General features: G+C 43.9%; 1 protein-coding gene across 11 annotated transcripts in view; it reads left to right on the top strand.

Annotated features, from left to right (window-relative positions):
* EHMT1 (euchromatic histone lysine methyltransferase 1) overlaps positions 1–23,483 on the top strand; it is a 642,972-nt gene that overhangs the window by 555,889 nt on the left and 63,600 nt on the right. For all 11 annotated transcript variants that reach the window (XM_033961438.1, XM_033961434.1, XM_033961436.1 and 8 more), the window contains 3 exons: positions 80–224; positions 3,890–3,967; positions 19,838–19,953. In XM_033961438.1, the coding sequence (XP_033817329.1) occupies positions 80–224; positions 3,890–3,967; positions 19,838–19,953 (339 nt within the window). The remainder of the gene's footprint in view (positions 1–79; positions 225–3,889; positions 3,968–19,837; positions 19,954–23,483) is intronic.

The raw sequence follows: 23,483 nt of genomic DNA, 5'->3' as shown, positions 1-23,483 counted from the left end.
GCTTATTTCTTTGCTGGTGTTTTATTGAAAGTGTTCTGGTTTTCTGCAGTACATGATTCATTTATTTTGGTCTTGACAGGGACATCGCTCGAGGTTATGAACGCATACCAGTTCCATGTGTCAATTCTGTGGACAGTGAGCCATGCCCCACCAACTATAAATATGTCTCCCAAAACTGTGTGACCTCGCCTATGAATGTTGACAGAAACATCACTCACCTACAGGTAAAGGAGTTGCTTCCTCAGCCTTTCTCATCCCTCCTGTAATCCTCTCAGAACCTTTGTCAGACTATCTTAGGGCTAGATTTTCAAAAAAACATGTAAAAAACCAACAGGCTGCTATCGCAGCCATTATAGTAGCGATTTTTTTTTTTTAAGTCATTCTCCCCAAAACTCTCATGCAAATGAGGTTGGCAGAAAGTAGCGAGGACTTGCTAAATTAGCATGTGCCTATCACTACTTATAGAGATGGGAACATACGCAGAATAAACAAAAAAAATAACAGCGGGAGAGATGCCTAATGTCACCCGCTGCCAACCAACATCCTCGTCAGCAGCGGGAGAATTGTTTACGCTCTCCCGCCGCCAACCAACACATACCATCAGCAGCAGAAGAGATGCCCAGTTTTTCCCACCACATACCCCCAGGCAGTGGGAAAGATGCCGAATGTCTCCTGCCATCAACCAACAACCCCCCCCCACTCGGCAGTGGGAGAGTTGCCCACGCTCTCCCGATGTCAACCAACACTGACACACCCCCAGCCAACCAACACCCCCCCATCCCCTCTCGACAGTGGGAGAATTGCCCATGCTCTCCTACCACCAACTGACACACACCACTGGCAGCGGGAGAGATGCCCAGTCTCTCCTGCCCAACTGACACACCCCCAGGCAGTGGGAGAGATGCCCAATGTCTCCCGCCACCAACCAACCCCCTCCACCCCCCCTCAGCTGCAGGAAAGTTTCCTATGTTCTCCCGCCACCACGCAACACCCCCTCCACCTTACCCTCCCCCTGTGCCTCCAACACCTCCCACCCTCTCCCCCTTATCTTATTTTCAGATGGCTGGCCAGAGGAATGCCTACTTCCTCTGGCCAGCAGGACTGCCTCTTTTAAATTGCGGGCCTACCCTCCCCGGTGCATCCTGAGGCTCTGATTGACCCAGGTTGTTTAAGGCCCTTCCTATGAGTGGGGCCTTATGCGTCTGGGCCAATCAGAGCCTTAGGCCTCCTCTCCCCATATGCAAACTGGGGCTCTGATTGGCCTAGACACATAAGACACCAACCATAGGAGGGTGTTTTTTTGTGCACGTTTATTCTTTGCATATGCCAATCACTATCACCAGCTATGGGCACATGCAAATTTAAAGGCTCTCCGTGAACTTCATTTGAATGCGTGGTTTTTTAAAGAATACTTGCATTTTTGAAATTGTTACAATAGCAAATGCAACAGCAGCCCATCAAATTTTAAAGTGAACATTTGAGAATCTTCTCCTGAGTCACTACAGCGTCAATATGAAATGTGTGGTGCAGTTTCAACCTCCTAAGCTTCTTGGATTAGTTAGTAACTGCAGTTTTTGTCAGGATGTCTGTAATGGTCTTTGAATTCCAGGTTTGGGTTTCAGTCCTACCGTGTTTCCCCCAAAATAAGACCTACCCCAAAAATAAGCCCTAGCTAGATTTTCAGGGTAGGTCTTACTATAAGCCCCATACTTTATCACCAAAAAATACAGATGGATTGCTGCTTAAGTCACACTTCTTACATGAAGTTGAATAAAAGAGATTAATAGTGGATCTCAAGCGCTCACTGTTGCACTGCAACTAGAACAAGTCTCAGCGTGCAATATACTTGTGAGCCATCATCGGTCCTTTACTCTCTTTATTCTTATCAAGTTCTTTATAATTTATTTTTTCTTTATTATTTCACCTTCTTTTAATCTCTATTTTACTAAAATCATCATAATAATCCCCTCACGTTGTAATTATTATGATTGTACTTAACTTGAAGCAAAGTTTTACTGCCCGACAGAAGATCTCCGTTTCGCTCCCTACTACGAGTATCCGAGCTTCTTCAGGAACAGTCTTGTTAGACTTAACATTAAAGCAAAAAATATAGGATCAAAAGAATGTAAGCTTCTTAAAATGCTAACTATTTAATGCTTTTGCAATTTAGTGAGGTCACGTGGCATCGCCTAAGGTTATGACAACCTATCAACATCTACATTTTATAAACTCGTCTAACGATCAGTATTACATTATTAAATAATTATAGAAAGAACTATTTTTCACTATTAACAAATTTTTTCTCTCTATGTGTTATTGTATCAAAATTATAAAGTTAAAAGACTATCCTTACTGCTTATTCAGATCGTAACTCTACCAATGAAAAATTCTACCAATGAAAAATTGCCTACATCAGAATCAAGGCAGCAGTCATTGACTCTCACTACACATTTATTATCCACTATCAAACTAACCTGTTTGTTGTATTGTATTGAATGTCATATCCAGAATCTTCAAGTTTTTAGATTTTTTCTAGTTTTTAGAATCCTCGAGTTTTTAGAATCTCCAAATTACTATAAGCCCTACACCAAAAATAAGCCCTAGTTATATTGACTCCTGAAACCCCTCCCATATGTCCCCGATACTCCCTGACTCCATCCCTGGATTTGCCGGCAGCAGCGCTTCCCCCATCCCCATCGCACAGCCAAATCCCATTGACCCACCCACTTCCCTGCACAGCATCTTTCCATCCCATCCGAACCCCCACTGACCCTTCCACCGCAAGACCGACATACCTCCATCCAAACAGTAGCATCTGCAGCACTCTAAACAGACTGCTTTGCGGTCTCTTCCCACCGGTTCATAGACAACGGCACGAAAGACAAAGGCGCGCCCAGACAATTGAGCGCAGCGTGGAGGCGCACGCCGCTCAAAATTATTGTTTTTAGGGGCTCCGACGGGGGGTTTTGTTGGGGAACCCCCCCACTTTACTTAATAGACATCACGCCGGCGTTATGGGGGGTTTGGGGGGTTGTAATCCTCCACATTTTACTGTAAACTTAACTTTTTCCCTAAAAACAGGGAAAAAGTGAAGTTTTCAGTAAAATGTGGGGGGTTACAACCCCCCACAGCCCCACAACGCGGCGCGATGTCTATTAAGTAAAGTGGGGGGTACCCCCCCACGCCCCCCTGTCGGAACCCTAAAAACATTAATTTTGAGCGGCACGCGCCTCCGTGCTGGGCTCAATTGTCTGGGCACGCCTTTGTCCCGGCGCGCTTTTGACCTGACACCCTTCCCATCGGGTCCGTCTCTCTGCCGCATCACTGATGATGTCGTCATTGATGCATTACAGGGAAGGCCCCAGCAGGAGAAGACCGTGAAGCAGCCTGTTTAGAGTGCTGTCAATGCTGCTGTTTGGAGGGAGGTATATCAGTCTAGCAGTGGGAGGATCGGCCTGGTTCTGCGTGGGAGGGATAGAAAGATGCTGCTCAAGGGATCTGCCGCATTGGGGATGGGAGGGAGAGATGGATGGTTAGAAAGATACTGTGCAAGGGTTCTGATGCTCGGGGGTTAGGAAGGAAGGAGGGATAGAAAGATGCTGCAGAGGGAAGGCACAAGGGATGGGTGAGAGTGGAGGAAAGATGCTGAACATGTGGGGGAGAGAAAGGAAAGAGGAAGAATTGGGATGGAGGAGAGGAAGGGAGAGATAAAAATAAGACATCTCCTGAAAATAAGCCCTAGTGTGTTTTTTGGACCCAAAATTGATATAAGACACTGTCTTATTTTCGGGGAAACACGGTACCTATTCTACAATCATGTTGTGGGAGGTTTCAGTGGCCTAGTAAATATATTCTTTTGCTAAAAATAACGTGTTTTTCTTTCTTTCAGTACTGCGTGTGCATAGATGATTGCTCCTCCAGTAATTGCATGTGTGGACAACTTAGTATGCGTTGCTGGTATGATAAGGTGAGGCAACACACACACACACAAGGAGGCATGTTCACAGTCATGGTTGACATTTTGAAGTGGGAAGACTGAAGTATTGTAATGATTATTATTATTATTTTTTTACAAAGTACAAGTTATTCCCTTGGTGCTCACTTTTCATGTTTTATATAAAATAATCAATGTTTTGTTGTTTTGTTTTTTTTACTTTGTCTTTCAGTCTGGAAATATATTGTAGAGAACCAACCTCATAAGTACTTCCATAGGCAACATATGAACATTCATCCAAATTAGCTTTTACTTTAGGCATCCTTTTCTTTAAAATGTAAATTTTTAAAAAAATTTACAATTTTTATTGTCAGCAACATATAAATGCAATTAATTTTAACAAACCATTTATGTAGACAAGCTATATACATTTTAAAAATCAAAAAAGAAGTGAAAATGAAAGTTTAGTCATGGAGCTAATTTTAGAATCAAAAACAGAATGGCATCATAGAACAGTGAGTGCTTCTCAAGCTTTCTGTAGCTGTGACTATTATCACAGCCACAAAAAGCACACAACTTGTGGAGGTGCAAGCTGATAACATTTCGGAGTACATCTCACCCGAGTCACAATCTGAAACATGAGTTTTATGACCCCATGTGGGGCACAACTCATGTTTTAGGGCTGAACAAATCAAGATATAGGTCTTTGGCCATGCTATATTAGAAAGTTATCCTTCGCAAATTACTGGACAAACTGAGATAGTCATGTAAACAAAATATATTCCTGGATTCAGTGGCTGAATCTTATATTTCTGGCACCTGAATTGCATCACTTATTTCATCCCTTTCCCCCTGATCTGCTGTTCTTCTTTTCTTCTTTTTTTTCCCTAAAGTTTCTCTCTTTTCAGTGGCTTTGGTGCCTTGAGACCCCTTTGGAGGGGTTCTTTGCCTGGGAAAGGATGCAAATTTCCACATAGCCAGATTGCTGCTTCACAGGACAAGCTTCAGGTGGAGCTAAGCTGCTATGTGCCAACTTTAGAGCTCAGGATCATCCCCCTGGGAGCATGCTTACCTTCTTCCCCTTTCAAAGGTTTAAGCACAGGCTCAATACGCCCTGTATAAGATCCCTCAGGGTATCAGGGTACAGGCTGCTTTATTACGCAACCCGGTTACATGAGGTGGTTCCGTGGCAGCTGAGGTCTTGGTCAGGATCCGTTTGACTAGCATCCCGAAGATCCTGAAGATTAGACTGTTTGAAGAAGATTTGAGGCAGAATTTCCTTTCCCTTCACTGCAGCTGCACAGACAGAGCTGCCAGGCAAGCAATTTGGAGTCTGTAAGTACAGCTCCATTACTTCCTATAGTAGAATCGTGTGAGGGGATCTGTAAACAGGGTTTTGCGTAATTTCTGAGGGTAGGGATCAGGTCGCTCACCTCCCAAAAAATCTAAATTGCTATTTTTAACTTTACATTTAGTTTCCATGGGCCGGTTTTGGCAAAAATTTCCTGGCAGTGATCATCTTGAATTTTTATTAATCTTTTTTTTTCAACTTCTTTTTTCTGTTCTCTTAGGCTTTTGTAGCTGGCGTCATAATTGTAGCATTTTTCCGTGTCTTGCCGCATCTGTGTAGAAAGAACCGACGTTTCAGCATCGGACTGGAAGAGCACAAGCTATGCAACACAGAAAAATCAGCTGTAGCCCTCCATGACAAGGGCTTATCTTCATGTCCCCATATTCCTGGGTCACTAAAGATGTCTGAGATTTCATGTTCTTCTGCAGCATTTCCAGTTTGCTTCTCTTCAGATTGGATGATTCAGAGCTCCATCCAGATTGGAGTGCGAGCAGGCAGAGGGACTGTAGTGTTTCTCCTGCAACTCTTGGACTGGATTGTTAATTTTATGAAAGGCCCAACTACAGCCATCTCAGATGTTGAGATATCTGGGAATTCTATTCGACACGCTCCAAGGATGTGATTTTTCTTCCCAACCCACAAACTGAAGCTCCAGAGGCAAATCATGGATCTATTGATGCTGCTGAGCCCTATTGCTTGGCAGTATCTTCAGGTATTGGGGTCCATGACAGTCTCCCTGGAGATTGTGTCCTGGGCCAGAGCATACTTGCAGCCCCTGCAGCAGTCCCTCGTGTCCCGATGGTCTCTGCAGCATCATTCCCTTCGGATGCCCCTTCCCTGGACAGAACCAACACAGAGCAGGCTGCACTGGTGGATTCGGGAACCTGCTCTTGGCAGGGACGTGCCTCTCCAAATCATGGTGTGGATTGCTCTCATGTCAGCTGAGAGTCTCTTGGGTTAGGTGACTCATTGCGGAGATCATTCCATCCAAGGCCAGTGGACTCTCCATCATAAAGGCTGGTCGATGAACCGTCTAGAACTCAGAACCATAAAGTTGGCACTAAGAGCTCTGCAAACACCCTGGAGGGAACAGTTATACAGGTGTTTTTTCCAGCAATGCCACAACAGTTTCATAAGTGAATCGACAGGGGGGCACCAGAAGTGCATCCTTAAGTCAGGAGGCTCGAATGCTGTTCTGGTGGGCAAAAATGCTCCTTCAGGCTCTTTCTGCGGCATATGTGGTTGGTGTAGAAAATGTGCTAGCAGTCTTTCTCAGGTCCAGATTTTCAAAAATTTAACGCGGTCGCTAAACTGGTTTCTGACGGTTTAGCCTGCGTGCGTTTTAGCAGCGAATTATCAAAACGGATTATCTCCATCTTTAGCGAGGTATCTAGCTCTCTGACACTGCTATGCAATGAGCTCTTCAACATTGAAATGAGCACTCCGGTGGATTATTAAAAATTGCCAAGCCATTCTCCAAGAGCAGCATTGACTTTTGGCAACAAAAATCAGTGACTGGTCCAGGGGTGCCGTTACAGTGACAGCAAAAGTGCATCTTGTGGCGTGTGTTTTGACTGTGCATTATAGCCCCCTTTGGCAGCTCTCCCACCGCCAACTGACACCCCCTTCCCAGCAGTGGGAGAGATACTCAATGTCTCCCGCTGCCAACCAACACCCCACCCCAAAAAAAAAAAAAAAAGAAAAATTCTCAGCAGCAGGAGATATGCAGAATTGGACCAAGGATATATGCTGGATGTAATTTAATTAGATTTCAGCAAAGCCTTTGACATGGTTCCTCATAGGAGGCTCTTGAACAAACTTGATGGGCTGACGTTAGGACCCAAAGTGGTGAACTGGATTAGAAACTAGTTGACGGACAGATGCCAGAGGGTGATGGTTAATGGAATTCGCTTGGAGGAAAGAAAGGTGAGTAGTGGAGTCCTTCAAGGATCGGTGCTGGGGCTGATCCTGGTCAATATGTTTGTGAGCAATGTTGCTAAAGGGTTAGAAGGAAAGGTTTGCCTATTTGTGGATGATACCAAGATTTGTAACAGATTGGACATGAAGGAGGGAGTTGAAAACATGAAAAAGGATCTGCAAAAGTTAGAGGAATGGTCTAATATTTGGCAACTAAAATTTATTGCAAAGAAGTGCAGAGTAATACATTTGGGGTTAGAAATCAGAAGGAGCCTTATGTGCTGGGAGGTGAGAAGCTGATATGCATAGATGGAGAGAGGGACCTTGGGGTGATAGTGTCCAAAGATCTAAAGGCAAAGAAACAGTGTGACAAGGCAGTAGCTGTTGCCAGAAGGATGCTAGGCTGTATAGAAAGAAGCGTAACCAGTATTGATGTCCCTGGTCATTAGTGAGGCCCCACTTGGAGTATTGTGTTCAGTTTTGGAGACTGTTTCTGGCAAAGGACATAAGAAGACTTGAAGTGGTCCAGAGGAGGGTGATGAAAATGGTAGGAGGTTTGCCCTAAAAAACGTATGAGGAGAGACTGAAAGCCCTGAATATGTATACCATAGAGCAGTGTGCCTCAAACTTTCTCAAGCTGGGGCACAGTAAAAGTAGTAGCCACGGCCCGAGGCACCCGGAAGTGCATGGACGTTGCCGTGATGACATGTGCATGAGACACCAGTAGGGGGTACCAGCAGGGAAGAGAGCCGGTGTGAAGGAAAGGCACTGGCGCAGACTGATTGCCTACGGCAGTGTTTCTCAACTACTTCAAGCTAAGTCTAACAAATATCAACTGAGTACCCCTACCACAGACCTCCTTTCTGTCCTTCCCATCCATCTCGCCCTCTCCATGAGTCCAACACTTTCTGCCTCCTGCACACTTTCTCTCTGTCTCCTTGCCTCTTCCCTCGAGTGACATCCCTCCTTCCCACCCACTAACCCAACATGCTCTCTTCCCATGCAGCATCTCACCCTCCCCTCCAGTGTACAGCACCTTTCCTTTTCCTCCTTCTTCTGTCAGGTTCAGCAGCATCTCTTCTCCCTTCCCTTTTCCTCCCCCTGTCCAGCAGCACCTCTCCCTCTCCCCTTGTCCAACAGTACCTCTCATCCCTTCTCTTTCTCTCCCCTGTCCTGCAGTACCCCTTCTCCCTTCTCTTTTCCTCCTCCCCTGTCTAGCAGTACCTCTCCTCTCTCTAGCAGCATGTCATTGTGCTTTTAACTTCCACACACAGCTGCCACTAGCATTAGTTTAGACGCGGTTCCATCAGGCAGCCTCGGAGTCTTTGGTAGGCTGGCCCACCTCTGATGAAAGAGGAAGTTGCATCATTGAAGTGTATTGGCATAGCAAAGGCCCCGAGGCTGCGTCTAAACCAGGGGTGTCAAAGTCCCTCTTTGAGGGCCACAATCCAGTTGGGTTTTCAGGATTTCCCAAATGAATATGCATGAGATCTATTTGCATGCACTGCTTTCATTGTATGCTAACAGATCTCATGCACCCCTTTGACACCTCTGGTCTAAACTAATACTAACAGCAGCTGTGTGGCAAAGTTAAACGCACACTGAGCTGCCGCTGCTGGTCCGGGGGTTGGGAGAGAAGATGAGGAAGGCAGAAGTTCCGCGAGATAAGCAATGGCAGCAGAAAGTCGCTAGACAAGCAGCACTGGTGCTGTACCATGTGCTGAGAACCTCTGGCCCTACAGGACGTGCCTCTCACGGCTAGAGGCACGTCCTGTAGGCAAGACAGCTGGTCACCACCTCTCTTCCTCCTCAGTGTGCCGCGGCACACTTGGAATCTCAGGAGGCACACAAGTTTGTGATACACTGCCCTAGAGGAAAGGAAGGACAGGGGAGATATGATTCAGATGTTCAAATACTTGAAAGGTATTAACATAGAACAAAATCTTTTCCAGAGAAAGAAAAATGGTAAAACCAGAGGACATAATCTGAAGTTGAGGAGTGGCAGACTGAAGAGTAATGTTAAGAAATTCTTCTTTACAGAGAGGGTGGTGGGATGCCTTTAATGTGCTCCTGAGGGAGGTGATGGAGAGGAAAACGGTGACAGAGTTCAAAAAAATGTGAGGTGAACACAGAGGATCTCTAATCAGAAAAGACAGGTCAGGTCAGAAAGGAGGAGGAATAGCCCTATACATAAAGGATAACATACACTCGACCAGAGTAGACACAGCGGCAACGACCGACAAATTGGAATCACTATGAGTTAAAATACCAGGAAGAAATGGGCTCGAGATAAAGATGGGCCTGTTCTATCATCCACCTGGGCAATCCGAAGCAAATATTGAAGATATGAAAGCAGAGATGAGACAAGAATGCAAAAGTGGTAACACGATTGTTATGGGAGACTTCAACTATCCCGGGATAGACTGGAGTCTTGGAAACTCAAAATGTGCTAGGGAGACCGGATTCCTGGAAGCTATACAGGACTGCTTCATGGAACAGCTTGTCAGAGAACCGACAAGAGGGAATGCCACTTGGACCTAATTTTCAATGGGCTAAGAGGACCTGCAAAGGAAGTGGAAGTTGCAGGACCGTTGGGAAACAGCGATCACAATATGATCAAGTTCAAGGTTGAAGTAGGAATATCGAAGGGGAAGAGAACCACAGCGACGACTATAAACTTCAAGAAAGGAAACTACGAAGCGATGAGAGTAATGGTAAGAAAGAAACTTAGGAATAGCTCAAGGAAATTACAGACTGTAGAGCAAGCCTGGTCATTATTCAAGGACACGGTGAGCGAAGCGCAAAATCTGTATATCCCCAGATTTAGAAAAGGATGCAAAAAGAACCGAACTAAAGACCTGGCGTGGATAACTAAAGAAGTGAATAAAGTGATAGGAGACGAGAAATATTCATTCCGGAAATGGAAAAAGGACAAAACCGGGGAGAACTAGAAAGAGTATAGGAAGCATCAAAAGGAATGTCACCTCGTAGTCAGAAGAGCAAAAAGAGAATATGAAGAGAAGCTAGCCAGGGAAGCGCAAAATTTCAAACTGTTCTTCAGATATGTTAAAGGGAAGCAGCCGACAAGGGAGGAAGTGGGACCGCTGGATGACGGAGATAGGAAAGGAGTGGTGAAGGAGGAGAAAGAAGTGGCTGATAGACTAAACATGTTCTTTTTGTCAGTATTTACAAAAGAGGATACATCTAACGTGCCGGAACCTGAAAAAATCTTCACAGGAGATCAAGCAGAAAAATTAACATCAATGGAGGTAAGCCTCGAGGACGTACATAAGCAGATAGATAGATTAAAAAGTGACAAATCTCCGGGCCCGGACGGAATCCACCCCAGGGTTTTGAAGGAACTAAAGGAGGAAATAGCGGAACTACTACAGCAGGTTTGTAACCTATCCCTGAAAACAGGCATGATCCCAGAGGATTGGAGGATAGCTAATGTTACGCCCATCTTTAAAAAAGGATCGAGAGGTGACCCGGGGAACTACAGACCGGTAAGTCTGACTTCGGTTCCGGGGAAGATGGCAGAAGCGCTGATAAAAGACAGCATCGATGAGCATCTAGAAAGAAACAAACTGATGAAAACAAGCCAGCACGACTTCTGCAAGGGAAGATCGTGCCAAACAAACTTATTGCACTTCATCAAAGGAATTAACAAACAAATGGACAAAGGGGACCCCATAGACATCGTATACTTGGATTTCCAAAAAGCCTTTGACAAGGTACCCCATGAACGCCTACTACGGAAACTGAAGAACCACGAGGTGGAAGGAGACGTACATAGATGGTTCAAAAATTGGTTGGCGGGTAGGAAGCAAAGAGTAGGAGTGAAGGGCCACTACTCTGACTGGAGGAGGGTCACGAGCGGTGTTCCGCAGGGGTCGGTACTCGGGCCGCTGCTGTTCAATGTATTTATAAACGATCTAGAAACAGGGACGAAGTGCAAAGTAATAAAATTCGCAGACGACACCAAACTATTTAGTGGAGTTGGGACTAAAGAGGACTGCGAGGAATTACAAAGAGACCTGAAAAAACTAGAAGAGTGGGCGATGAGATGGCAGATGAAGTTTAATGTAGAGAAATGTAAAGTCTTGCATGTAGGGAACAGAAACCCGAAGTACAGCTATACGATGGGAGGGCTGATAATGGGTGAAAGTACCCAAGTAAAGGACTTGGGGGTAATAGTGGACAACACAATGAAGCCATCGGCACAGTGCGCAGCGGCCTCTAAGAAGGCGAATAGAATGCTAGGTATTATCAAGAAAGGCATTACAACCAGATCGAAAGAGGTCATCCTGCCATTGTATCGAACAATGGTGCGCCCGCATCTGGAGTACTGCATCCAATATTGGTCGCCGTACCTTAAGAAGGATATGGCGATACTCGAGAAGGTTCAGAAAAGAGCGACGTGATTGATAAAAGGTATGGAAAACCTTTCATACGCTGAGAGATTGGAGAAACTGGGGTTCTTTTCCCTGGAAAAGCGGAGACTTAGAGGAGACATGGTAGAGACTTACAAGATCATGAAGGGCATAGAGAAAATGGAGAGGGACAGATTCTTCAAACTTTCAGAAACTACAAGAATGAGAGGGCATATAGAAAATTAAGAGGGGACAGATTCAGAACCAATACTAGGAAGTTCTTCACCCAAAGGGTGGTGGATGCCTGGAATGCGCTTCCAGAGGACAGGGTACGTTATCGGGGTTCAAGAAGGGATTGGATGAATTCCTGAAGAAAATAAAGATAGAAGGGTATATATAGAGGGTCCTGGACCTGATGGGCCGCCGCGTGAGTGGACTGCTGGGCAAGATGGACCTCTGGTCTGACCCAGCAGAGGCACTGCTAATGTTCTTATGTTCTTAATGATATATATTGAAGAACTAAGGCCAGTACTGGGCAGACTTGCATGGTCTGTGTCACGTATATGGCCACTTGAGGATGAGCTGAAGTGAGCTTTGACGGAGACTCCTGAAGATACATAGAACCGGGCAGAGCTCTGGGTTTCAGGCCCAGAAATATGTAAGAAAAAGAACAATTTAAATTAAATCATTAAATTATAGACAGTGTATGTTTTGGCAGACTGGATGGACCATTTGGGTCTTTATCTGCCGTCATTTACTATGTTACATCTATTCATCTTCTCTGCCACGCCTCACATTTTAACAGAATTACTCTTCCATTTATTCAACATCACTAGCTTCCCATTTCATCTTGTATTAAAGTCAAGATTCTAATTGTAACCTTTAAATCCATCCAAAGTAGTGTTCTATCCTTCCTCCTCATGCCTATTGTCCATCGAAAAGTGATCTTCGCTAGGAGGGCCATTTTGATTCCAAAAGGGCTGAAGAAGAGCTGACAAATATCTTTCTACTTGGTACCATGACCCCCAATATAGCTTCATGACATTCATTCCTACCAGAATACTTGGCCTTGGTCAACACTATGCAAATGCAGGACCACAAACAAAACCCTAATATGCCAAACTGCATGCAGTAAACACCATTGACAAAGTTTGTCTTGAGAGACTCCTGAGAAAATGAGAGTCATGGGATAAGAGGCAATGTTCAGTTGCAGATTAGGAATTGTTTATCAGATAGAAAAGAAGGTAGCATTAAATGGCTCTTTTTCTCAATGGAGGATGGTAAATAGTGGAATGCCACAGGGATCTGTACTGTGACTAGTGCTATTTAACTTATTTATAAATGATCTTGAAATTGGAATAATGAATGAAGTGATTAAATTTGCAGGTGACACTAAACTGTTCAAAGTTGTTAAAATGCATGCAGAATGTGAAAAATTGCAAGCAGACCTTTGAAAATTGGAAGACTGAGTATCCAAATAGCAGATGAAATTTAATGTGGACAAATGCAAAGTGATGAACATTTGGGAAGAATAACCCAAATCATAGTTACCAGATGCTAGGGTCTACTTTGGGTATGATCTGGGTGTCATTGTAGACAATACACTGAAACCTTCAGCCCAATGTGTGGCAGAAGCCAATAAAACAAACAAGGACGAAGGCTCACATTCGTCCCCTTCAGATCATGCTGCTGTCTTGGTGATCTCCACAAGTGGACTCTGTTCAGATGACATTCTCTTGGACCCTGGAATCCTACAACAGCTTGCCTTGGTGGCCCCATCCACCAAGACATGCTGTTATTAAGAGACATACCCCTCCAAATAACCTTAGGGGTTATTCTGATAATGAATGCTAGCCTATTCAGCTGAGGAGATCATTGCAACAGGCGCTCAGTCCAGGGGCAGTGGTCGGCCTCCCAGAGAAAGTGGTTCATCAACAGGTTTGGGCCATTTGATTGGTGTTATAGAAACTGAAGAAAGTCTGGAGGGACAGGTGGTCTGAGTCTTCTCTTAGAATGCTACAGTGGTCACATATGTCAGTCGTCAAGGAGGCATCAAAGGTGCCTAGCTGGATCTGGAAGCCCACTTGTTGTTCCGATGGGCTGAGTGCCATCTTAGTGCCATTTTCAAGTGGTTTCTTTAGTGAATGTAGTGTAAGTGGACAGTGTCCAGGCCAATTACCTCAGCAAGCAGATGTTAGACCTGAGAGAGTGGAATTATCTGCAAAAGCGTTCCAAGCCATTGTTCATTGTTGGGCTGCCTAACTCTTGACCTGATTACTATGGCGAGCAACAAGAAAGTGGACTGTTTCTTCAGTCAAAGATCTGAGCCCAAAAGTGCAGGGCAGAATGCCCTGGTTTAGCCCTGGCCAAATTCCGAGCTCTTGTATGTTTCCTCCATGGCTCATGATAGGGCAAATGCTCCACAGAATGGCAAGCCACTCAAGAGTGGTGCTCGTGGTGACAGATTGGCCAAGCTTTTCATGGTATGCTGACTTTGTATGTCTGCAGAGGACAAAGGTCTCAGTCTACAGGTACATTCTGATCTTCTATCTCGGTGGTTATATAAGATCCAAATTGCTTTGGTTTTATGGCATGGCTCTTGTGCGCGTGACATTAGAGCACAGAGGATACTCAGAGGTAGTTATTGCTACTCTCCTCAGAGCCAAAAAGCCTACATTAGTCTCCACTTACACTAAATCATGGGAGACATTTCAGCTCTGGTGCATGAATGAAAAGGTAGAGCCGTTTAGTTGTGCTATCTTTCCTCTATACAGGTCTCAACAAAGGCCTTGCAGTGGCAATACTCAGGGTCCAAGTGATGGGCCTCTCATGCTTCAGAGCCCAAGAATGCAAAGCTCCTCTGGCTTTTTATCCTAACATAACCAGATTCCTGAAAGGGGCACTAAGGCTCAGACCACCAGTAAAACATCCGTTTATGTTGTGGAACCTTAATGTAGTCTTGCACGGACTCAGTCAGACTGTATGAGTCTCTTCAAGGGACGTCCTTGATGGATCTTATTGTCAAGACCATTTTCTTTGTGGCCATTACATCTGCAAGACTTCTTGGAGCTACATGCACTGTCATGCAGAGAACCCTTCCTCAAGATCATGGAGGCAGGAGTTTCTTATGCAAAGTCCTATCCTTTTTGCCTAAGATTGTGTTGGCTTCTCTTGTCAGTCAAGAAGTAAGATTACCAATGTTCCAGTCCGTGAAAAAAAAAGGGCCTGATTCTGAGAAAGCTGGATGTAAGGAGAGTTGTCCTCCATTATCTAAAGGTTACTAATGAGTTCCAACTGTATGACCATCTGTTTGTGCTCAACTATGAAGCTAGATGCAGCAGACCGGTATCCAAGGCTATCATTTCAAGATAGATATGCATGGCCATCTCATCAGCATATATTGCCTGTGGCAAGCAATCGCCAGTCTTCTTGAATCCCATTTGATAAGAAACATGGCATCTTCGTGGATGGAAGCTCTGACGTTTTCAGCCGAGTAGATTTGTAGGCAGTGACCCGTCCACACTGCATACATTCTCCAAGTTCTACAGAGTAGACGTGGCAACACGGGAGTAACACCATCTTTGGGTCCTCGGTGTTACAAGCAAGCACAGAGGTCCCACCATAGATTTCTGGGACTGCTTTTGTATCTCCCAACTGTCCAGAATGACACACCTATTGTACTAGAAAAAGAGATTAGGTTCTTACCTTGCTAATATCTTTTCTAATAGTTAGGGGAGTCATTCTGGAACCCTGCCCTGTCACTTACTCCATCTGCCTACTGTCTCAGTTGGAAAATTCGAGTCAAAACCAAGATTTTAATTTTGGTCAAACTTTCAGGTTATGAAGAATAATCTATTGCTATAACACATTGGGGAATATTTGAGCTCCATAAATGTTATCTCGATGTTTGGATTGTTCAATTACAATATTTAACATGTTTGTTATACTTCTTTCAGAGCAGAATAGAATTTTGGGGAATCTCCCTGTACCCTCTTTCTTATGTTTTTTTGTATAGGGTTATCACTTGCTTTGGTACAAACTGAAGGGGACAGCAGAGCCCTCTGAAGAATAAAGAGGAGTTGAAAAATCTGGAATGGAATCCTGTACGGCTCACGAGCATGGAGAGAATACCCTACTGTCTAGAATGACACTAAAAAAGATATTAGCAAGATAAGAACCTAATCTCTTTATATAACAAAAATAATCCATTCATAATCCTTTCCCCAATATGCTTTAAACAGAGAAAGAAGTCAGATTTAACTAATCTAGAATTGAATACATGAAGATCTAATTCAGGGGTAAGAGGTTTTGTGTATAAGTGTTCCTTGTACAAAGTTGCAGTGATTCCACCACATCAAATACAGTGGGCTTTAGTGCATTTGCTGTGGGGAATCGCTACTGCAACTTTGTGAAAGGAGTCCTTATTCCCAAACCCTCTAACCCCTGAATTATATCCTTATGCATTCAATTCTAGATTAGTTAAATCTGATTCCTTTCCCTGTATAATGCATATTGGGGAAAGGATTAAGAATGGATTTGTTGTGTTATATTTGTGTTTAGTACTGAAGTTGACTCTTAACACTGCATAGGAATTGAATGGGCTTCGGTGCATTTGCAATGGATGAATGGCTATCGTGGCTTTGTAAAGGGGCTCTAAAAGAGATATTTGTTTCCCTACATTAGACTTATTGGGCCCGGATACTTTAGAGTTAGAGATGGGATTGCAGTAATAACTTCTGAATTCTTGCTATAGGTATTGTATTTTATTTACAATATGGTTTGGAGAAACTCCTGATTATATATGTCACATCTCGTTAGATTTTCTAATAATCCATCTTTGAATTTAAGAAACAATGATATTTTTCGGTATCCAGCCATTAGGAACATTAGATACAATAGAACTTTTAACTCCACATGGACAGATCAAGCAGCAAAACTGTGGAAAGCATTACCAACTAATATTATCCAGCAATCTAATTTTAAATAACATAGTAACATAGTAGATAACATAGTAACATAGTAGATGATGGCAGATAAAGACCCGAATGGTCCACTAATCTGCCCAACCTGATTCAATCTAAAAATTTGTTGTTTGGGGTTTTTTTTTTCTTCTTCTTAGCTATTTCTGGGCAAGAATCCAAAGCTCTGCCTGGTACTGTTCTTAGGTTCCAACTACTGAAGTCTCCATCAAAGCTCACTCCAGTCCATCTACACCCTCCCAGCCATTAAAGCCCTCCCCAACCCATCCTCCACCAAACAGCCATATACAGACACAGTGCAAGTCTGCCCAGTACTGGCCTTAGTTCTTCAATATTTACTATTATTTTCTGATTCTAGATCCTCTGTGTTCATCCCATGCTTCTTTGAACTCAGTCACCGTTTTCCTCTCCACCATCTCTCTCGGGAGTGCATTCCAGGCATCCACCACCCTCTCCGTAAAGAAGAATTTCCCTACATTGCTCTTGAGTCTACCACCCCTCAACTTCAAATTATGTCCTCTGGTTTTACCATTTTCCTTTCTCTGGAAAAGATTATGTTCTACGTTAATACCTTTCAAGTATTTGAACATCTGAATCATATCTCCCCTGTCCCTCCTTTCATCTAAGGTATACATATTCAGGGCTTCCAGTCTCTCCTTTTACGTCTTTTGTCACAAACCTATCATTTTCGTTGCTCTCCTCTGGACCACTTCAAGCCTTTTTGTGTCCTTCACCAGATACAGTCTCCAAAACTGAACACAATACTCCCAAGTGGGGCCTCACCAACGACCTATACAGGGGCATCAACATATAAGAACATAAGCATTGCCTCTGCCGGGTCAGACCAGGGGTCCATCATGCCCGGCAGTCCGCTCCCACGGCGGCCCTCCAGGTCCATGACCTGAAAGTTTTCCCTACCTAACCTAAAATGTCCATACCCTATTCGCTCAATGTCCTGTAAGGTAAACCTCTATCTGTACCCTGTTATCCCCTTCGCTTCCAGGAAGTCATCCAGTCCCTTTTTGAACCCCAGAATTGTACTCTGTCTTATCACCTCTCCGGGAAGCGCGTTCCAGGTGTCTACCACCCGTTGAGTGAAGAAGAACTTCCTTGCATTCGTTATGAATCTGTCTCCTCTCAGTTTTTCTGAATGACCTCTTGTTTTACTTGTCCCTGCTAGTCTAAAGAATCTGTCCCTCTCCACCTTCTCTATGCCTTTCATGATTTTATAAGTCTCTATCATGTCCCCTCTCAGTCTCCGCTTTTCCAGGGTAAAGAGCCCCAGCCTGTCTAACCGTTCGGCATATGCAAGGTTCTCCATACCCTTTATCATCCTCGTTGCTCTCCTCTGGACCCTCTCGAGTATTGCCATGTCCTTCTTGAGGTATGGCGACCAGTATTGGACGCAGTATTCCAGATGTGGGTGCACCATTGCTCGATACAGTGGAAGGATAACTTCCTTCGTTCTGGTAGTGATACCTTTTTTGATAATGCCCAACATTCTGCTCGCTTTTTTTGAGGCCACTGCACATTGCGCTGCCGGCTTCATTGTGTTATCCACCAATACCCCCAGATCTTTTTCTTGGCTGCCTTCCCCGAGTACCCTCCCTCCCTTCGTTCTTCTATTGGGTACACCTAACTTTATACAGCCCAGCATCCTTCTGGCAGCAGCTACTGCCTTGTCGCACTGTTTTTTCACCTTTAGATCTTCGGATATTATCACCCCAAAGTCCTTCTCCCTCTCCATGCATATCAGCCTCTCTTCTCCCAACATATATGGCTCCTTCCGATTGTTAATCCCCAAATGCATTACTCTGCATTTCTTTGCATTGAATTTTAGTTGCCAGATATTAGATCATTCCTCTAACTTTTGTAGATCCTTTTTCATGTTTTCCACTCCCTCCTCTGTTACAAATCTTGGCATCATCCGCAAAAAGACAAACCTTTCCTTCTAACCCTTCAGCAGTCACTCACAAACATATTGAACAGGATCAACCCCAGCACCGAACCTGAGGAACTCCACTACTCATCTTTCCTTCCTCCGAGCGACTTCATTAACCACCACCCTCTGGGGTCTGTCCATCTACCAGTTTCTAATCCAGTTCTCCACTTTGGTTCCTAACTTCAGCCCTTCAAGTTTGTTCAAGAGCCTCCTATGAGGAACCGTGTCAAAGGCTTTGCTGAAATCTAAGTAAATTACATATAGCATATGTCCTCGATCCAGCTCTCTGGTCATCCAATCAAAAAATTCAATCAGGTTCATTTGACAAGATTTACCTTTAGTGAAGCCATGTTGCCTCGGATCCTGTAACCCATTAGATTCTAGGAAATTCACTATTCTTTCTTTCAGCAACACTTCCGTTATTTTTCCAACAACCGAAGTGAGGCTTACCGGCCGGTAGTTTCCCGCTTCATCCCTGTGACCACTTATGTGAATAGGGACCACATCCGCTCTTCTCCAGTCCCCAGGAACCACTCCTGTCTCCAGAGATTTGTTGAACAAGTCTTTAATAGGACCCGCCAGAACCTCTCTGAGCTCCCTCAGTATCCTGGGATGGATCCCATCCGGTCCCATTGCTTTGTCCACCTTGAGTTTTCAAGTTGTTCATAAACACTTTCCTCTGTGAACGGTGCAGAATCTACTCTATTTTCATGTGCAACTTTGTCAGACAATCTCGGTCTTTCTCCAGGATTTTCTTCCGTGAACACAGAGCAGAAGTATTTGTTTAGCACATTTGCTTTTTCCTCATCACTCTCCTCATCGGTTCCTAGCATCTTTTAGTTTAGCAATTCCATTTTTCATTTTCCTCCTTTCACTGATGTATCTGAAAAAAATTTTGTCTCCCTTTTTTACATTTTTAGCCATTTGCTCTTCCGCTTTCGCCAGATGTATCTCCCTCTTGGCTTCTTTCAGTTTCACCTGGTAGTCCTTTCTGTACTCTTCTTCTTGGTTTTTTTATATTTCAGGAACGCTAACTCTTTTGCCTTAATTTTGTCTGCCACTAGTTTGGAGAACCATGTCGGTTTCCTTTTTTCAAGAATTTGTTACTAATAATTCCTAATTTTGTAATACTAGTTTTAGTCACTAGTTTGTATCACTATAATTACTTATGTAAACCGCTATGAACTTCATGGAAGTATTGGCGGTATAGAAATAAAAATTGTATCTTATTGTATATGAAGTGTAAAACAGAACAATGTCTTAACAGTGCTGCTATGGTTTGCCAAAGTACATGGATGCAAAGAATGTTGGTACTAAACATATATCCCCTGTCTCCCACAGGATGGACGACTTTTGCCCGAGTTCAATATGTTGGAGCCACCTTTGATATTTGAATGTAACCATGCTTGCTCCTGTTGGAGAACATGTCGAAATAGAGTCGTGCAAAATGGGCTCAGGTGATTCATCACTTTTCATTTTTGATGTACATACAGAGTAAAACTTTTCTGAATGTTGAATGAAGAGTCATTAATGGCCTACTGTAAAAATTAGACCATGGGAATAGTCAAAGCATCTTAAACGGTTTTCAAGAATGGGGAAGTAGTACCAAAAGGATTGTGTGTCTTAAGGACTCATTACTTTAATACATTAAAGATGGAAACTTAGGGACAACTCTGTGGCTCAGGCTGTGATATCACAGTGCAGGAAACTAAGTCTGATGTGACCAGTTGCTAATCAGCTGGTCACATCAGACCTAGTTTCCTGCACTGTGATATCACTGTGCCTTACAGGGTATGTGCTCCTTCCCTGGGAGGATAGGAAGATGGCTGCCATGACTTTTGCCAGGCAGAGGAGCAGCACTGAGGGTGAGTTTTGGAAGAGGCTTCCTTCCTGGCAGATGAAGTATATGTGTGTTATCCATGTTGTCTGGAATGGCAGGATAGAGGTTTCAATGAAAGAGAAAAAAAAAGATAAAAGACATTTTAAAAAGTCAGAATATAACTTTCATCATTTAGATCATTGATGAAAGCTACACTTTTAAGAGAATCAGCCACTCTTTCATTTTCAAACTAACCGAGCTCTGGAATGGGTTACCGCTTTCTCTCGGAAGTTACTCCCAAAGCAACAGAAGTACTAAATTTGATGGAGCAATGGATGATTGAATTCAGACTGAAACTTAATTCAGAAAAAACAAAATTTTTCGTAGCTTCGCCATACCTGCTTGACACCAAAACACTACTTTGCATCAATAAACTTAGTTATCCTATTCAATCTACTATGAAGGTATTGGGTGTAACACTAGACCAGAGCCTAACATGAAAGACCAGGTAGACTCCTTAATCAGAAAGGGTTTTTTCACTCTTTGGAAGCTTCGGTCCATTAGAGCATATTTTGATATGTCAGCATTTAGAATTCTGGTACAATCCCTCGTACTGAGTCAACTTGATTACTGTAATATCGCCTATTTGGCAATTTCCCAAAAGAATATGCGACGATTACAACTGGTGCAAAATGCAGCGGTCAAACTGATTTTTGGGCTGAAGAAGTTCGATCATGTAACACCTTACTACCGACTGCTGCATTGGCTGCCGATGGAGTCACGTGTGAAATTTAAGTTTGGTTGTTTTTGCTTTAAGGTCTGGCCCCTAAATATATAACTGACCTTTTCCCTTTCTCAGCCAACAGACATAAGAGAAACTCACATTTGAACTTTGTTTCCCCTCCAGTTAGAGGATGTAAACTTAAGACATCTTCAACACCTTTTCTCACATCAGGCAGCATTATGGGATAAAGATAAGAACAATTGCTTACACTTACTACTTATGGAGAATTTAGGAAACGCCTAAAAACATATCTGTTCCTGAAGTATCTAGGCAGCTGACCCGTACAATTCTTACTCCACAATAACTGGTCCCTAGAGCTGTTAATCACTAGCTTTTAACTCTGTTAAGTCCACTCAATTTGTACCATCTTTTAATCATTGTAAACCGCATAGAACTTCACAGTCCTGCGGTATATAAACTGTTATTATTAGAAGTCTAGGCCCCTTCATTTTATTTTGGAAAGCTCTGAAAAACTTTCTTGTTTACTAAATACTTTGGAAACTAAGCCATTCTAGATTACATTCTTCTTCTATATTTATGTACTATACTTACATTGTAAACCGAGTCGAGCACTTTTATGGTTGAAGACCCGGTCTATAAAATTAAGTTTTAGTTTAGTTTAGTTTTCCTAATGGGTGCTACTCCTGAAAGGTTATAGGGGAAATAAGTTCAAAAGAAAGAACAGTGAGAACTTTTAGTTGCTGTTTTAACTTTTGTGGCTAACATTACCTGCTGCTGCCGAAAAGTGTTTGATAATTGTTTTGTGTCTGTGTGCTCCCTAGCAAACATTTATGAGGGTGAGCACACATGTCATCACTTCTCTTCATTGCAAGTATAAATTGTATGCATCCAAAATAGCAGAGAGACCTTTGCAAGGTACACAAGTAGAAAACTGCTGGGGTCCAGTGTGCCACCTTCACCTGAATTTTTAGCCTGAGATCTCTTGAAAAATGAACACTTATTTAGAAAACATAATAGGGGCAATTTTATAACAGGGTGCCTCCATTTAGATGCTCCAGTGCAGAGCAGGGAGCACCAATTCTGTCACAGCATTTGGGCACACTAATTTTGTTATAGAACACTAGCATAAACGGAGGAAGTGACGTCACGACCCGATATGGCTGCTTAATTTGAGCGCTCCGTTGTAGCTGCTCGATAAATCCAACAAACTAGTAATCTCATCACCTAAACGAGCCGGGAGTGGGCTGATTGGGTACCTAATTGGTTTCTGAGGATGGCCATGCGGGAAAAAAAATGGATAAATTCCGTTTCCCGATGGAGACGGGGGACAGACCTGAATCGGCGCCTGGGCCTCCTCTGGCCGACAAGAACAAGCTGCCGGCTACTGCCTCGTCGGGGATGGAAGACGATGGACAGGCGGGTGCTGTTGGAGTTGGCGCTTTGGCCTCCACATCGGCCAAAGCGCCCCCTTGGATTCAAGAACTTAAGAAGGAGATGCTGGGAGTTCGCCAGGATGTCAAATCTGCACTGGCGGAGATAAAGGCAGAGGTGCGGGAGTTGGGCACCCGCGTGGCGGCCTCCAAGGATCAGGTGGATAAGATGGCAGCGGAGTTTGCTGAACAAAAATTATCTGTGAATTCCCACAGTTCTCTCCTTAAAGAATTGCAAGCGCATGTAGAAGATTTGGAGAATCGAGCCTGGAGGTGTAATATCTGGTTTAAGGGGATTCCGGAATTGGAGGAATACTGAGATTGTGCGGCTGTGGTGCGAAATCTCTGTGGCTCTTTATTGGGGCTGACTGATGCGGCAGATAGAGGATGGCTTCATATTCAGCGAGCGCATCGCAGCATGGGATCACCTAGAGGAGTGAATGTGCAGGACATAATTGCCTGTTTTGGAGATTATGGTACTAAGGAGCGCATCATGACCAAGGCGAGAGGGTCCCCGGAATGGCGCTTGAAGGGGATTAGAGTGGGTATTTTCCAGGACTTGGCATGGGCTACGCTCCAGAAAAGACAAGCTTTTCGTGATGTGACACGCCGGCTGAGGGCTGAGGGACATCAGTATTATTGGTTATTCCCTTTTGGTATTTGGCTTACCATCAAAGGGACATCAATGAAAGTGCACACAGTGAAGGAAGCGTGGAAGATGCTAAAGGAATTGGGGTGTCGCAACATCCTGGGGCTGGAGCAGGGGCCTTCAACTTCAAATGCCTCATGAAGAGAGTGGCCTTTGGGTTGCAAATTTGGATTCCAGTTTTGGTTCCGGCAGGTTGATTCCTGGACTGGCTTGTTGACTTTTTCTCGGTCTTTTTGGCTGAGAAGGTGTCTTGGTTTTGAGTGAAAAATGGGGTGGGGGGAGGGTGTGAATTTGAGGGATATGTATCGGGTGTATGAGTGTACAGGGTGTATGTGGAGCAGTTG

The sequence above is a fragment of the Geotrypetes seraphini genome, chromosome 10 (assembly GCF_902459505.1).
Source record: "Geotrypetes seraphini chromosome 10, aGeoSer1.1, whole genome shotgun sequence".
In the NCBI taxonomy this organism is placed as follows: Eukaryota; Metazoa; Chordata; class Amphibia; order Gymnophiona; family Dermophiidae; genus Geotrypetes; species Geotrypetes seraphini.
The sequence above is the reverse complement of the archived record's forward strand: the minus strand, read 5'-3'. Positions and strand labels throughout refer to the sequence as shown.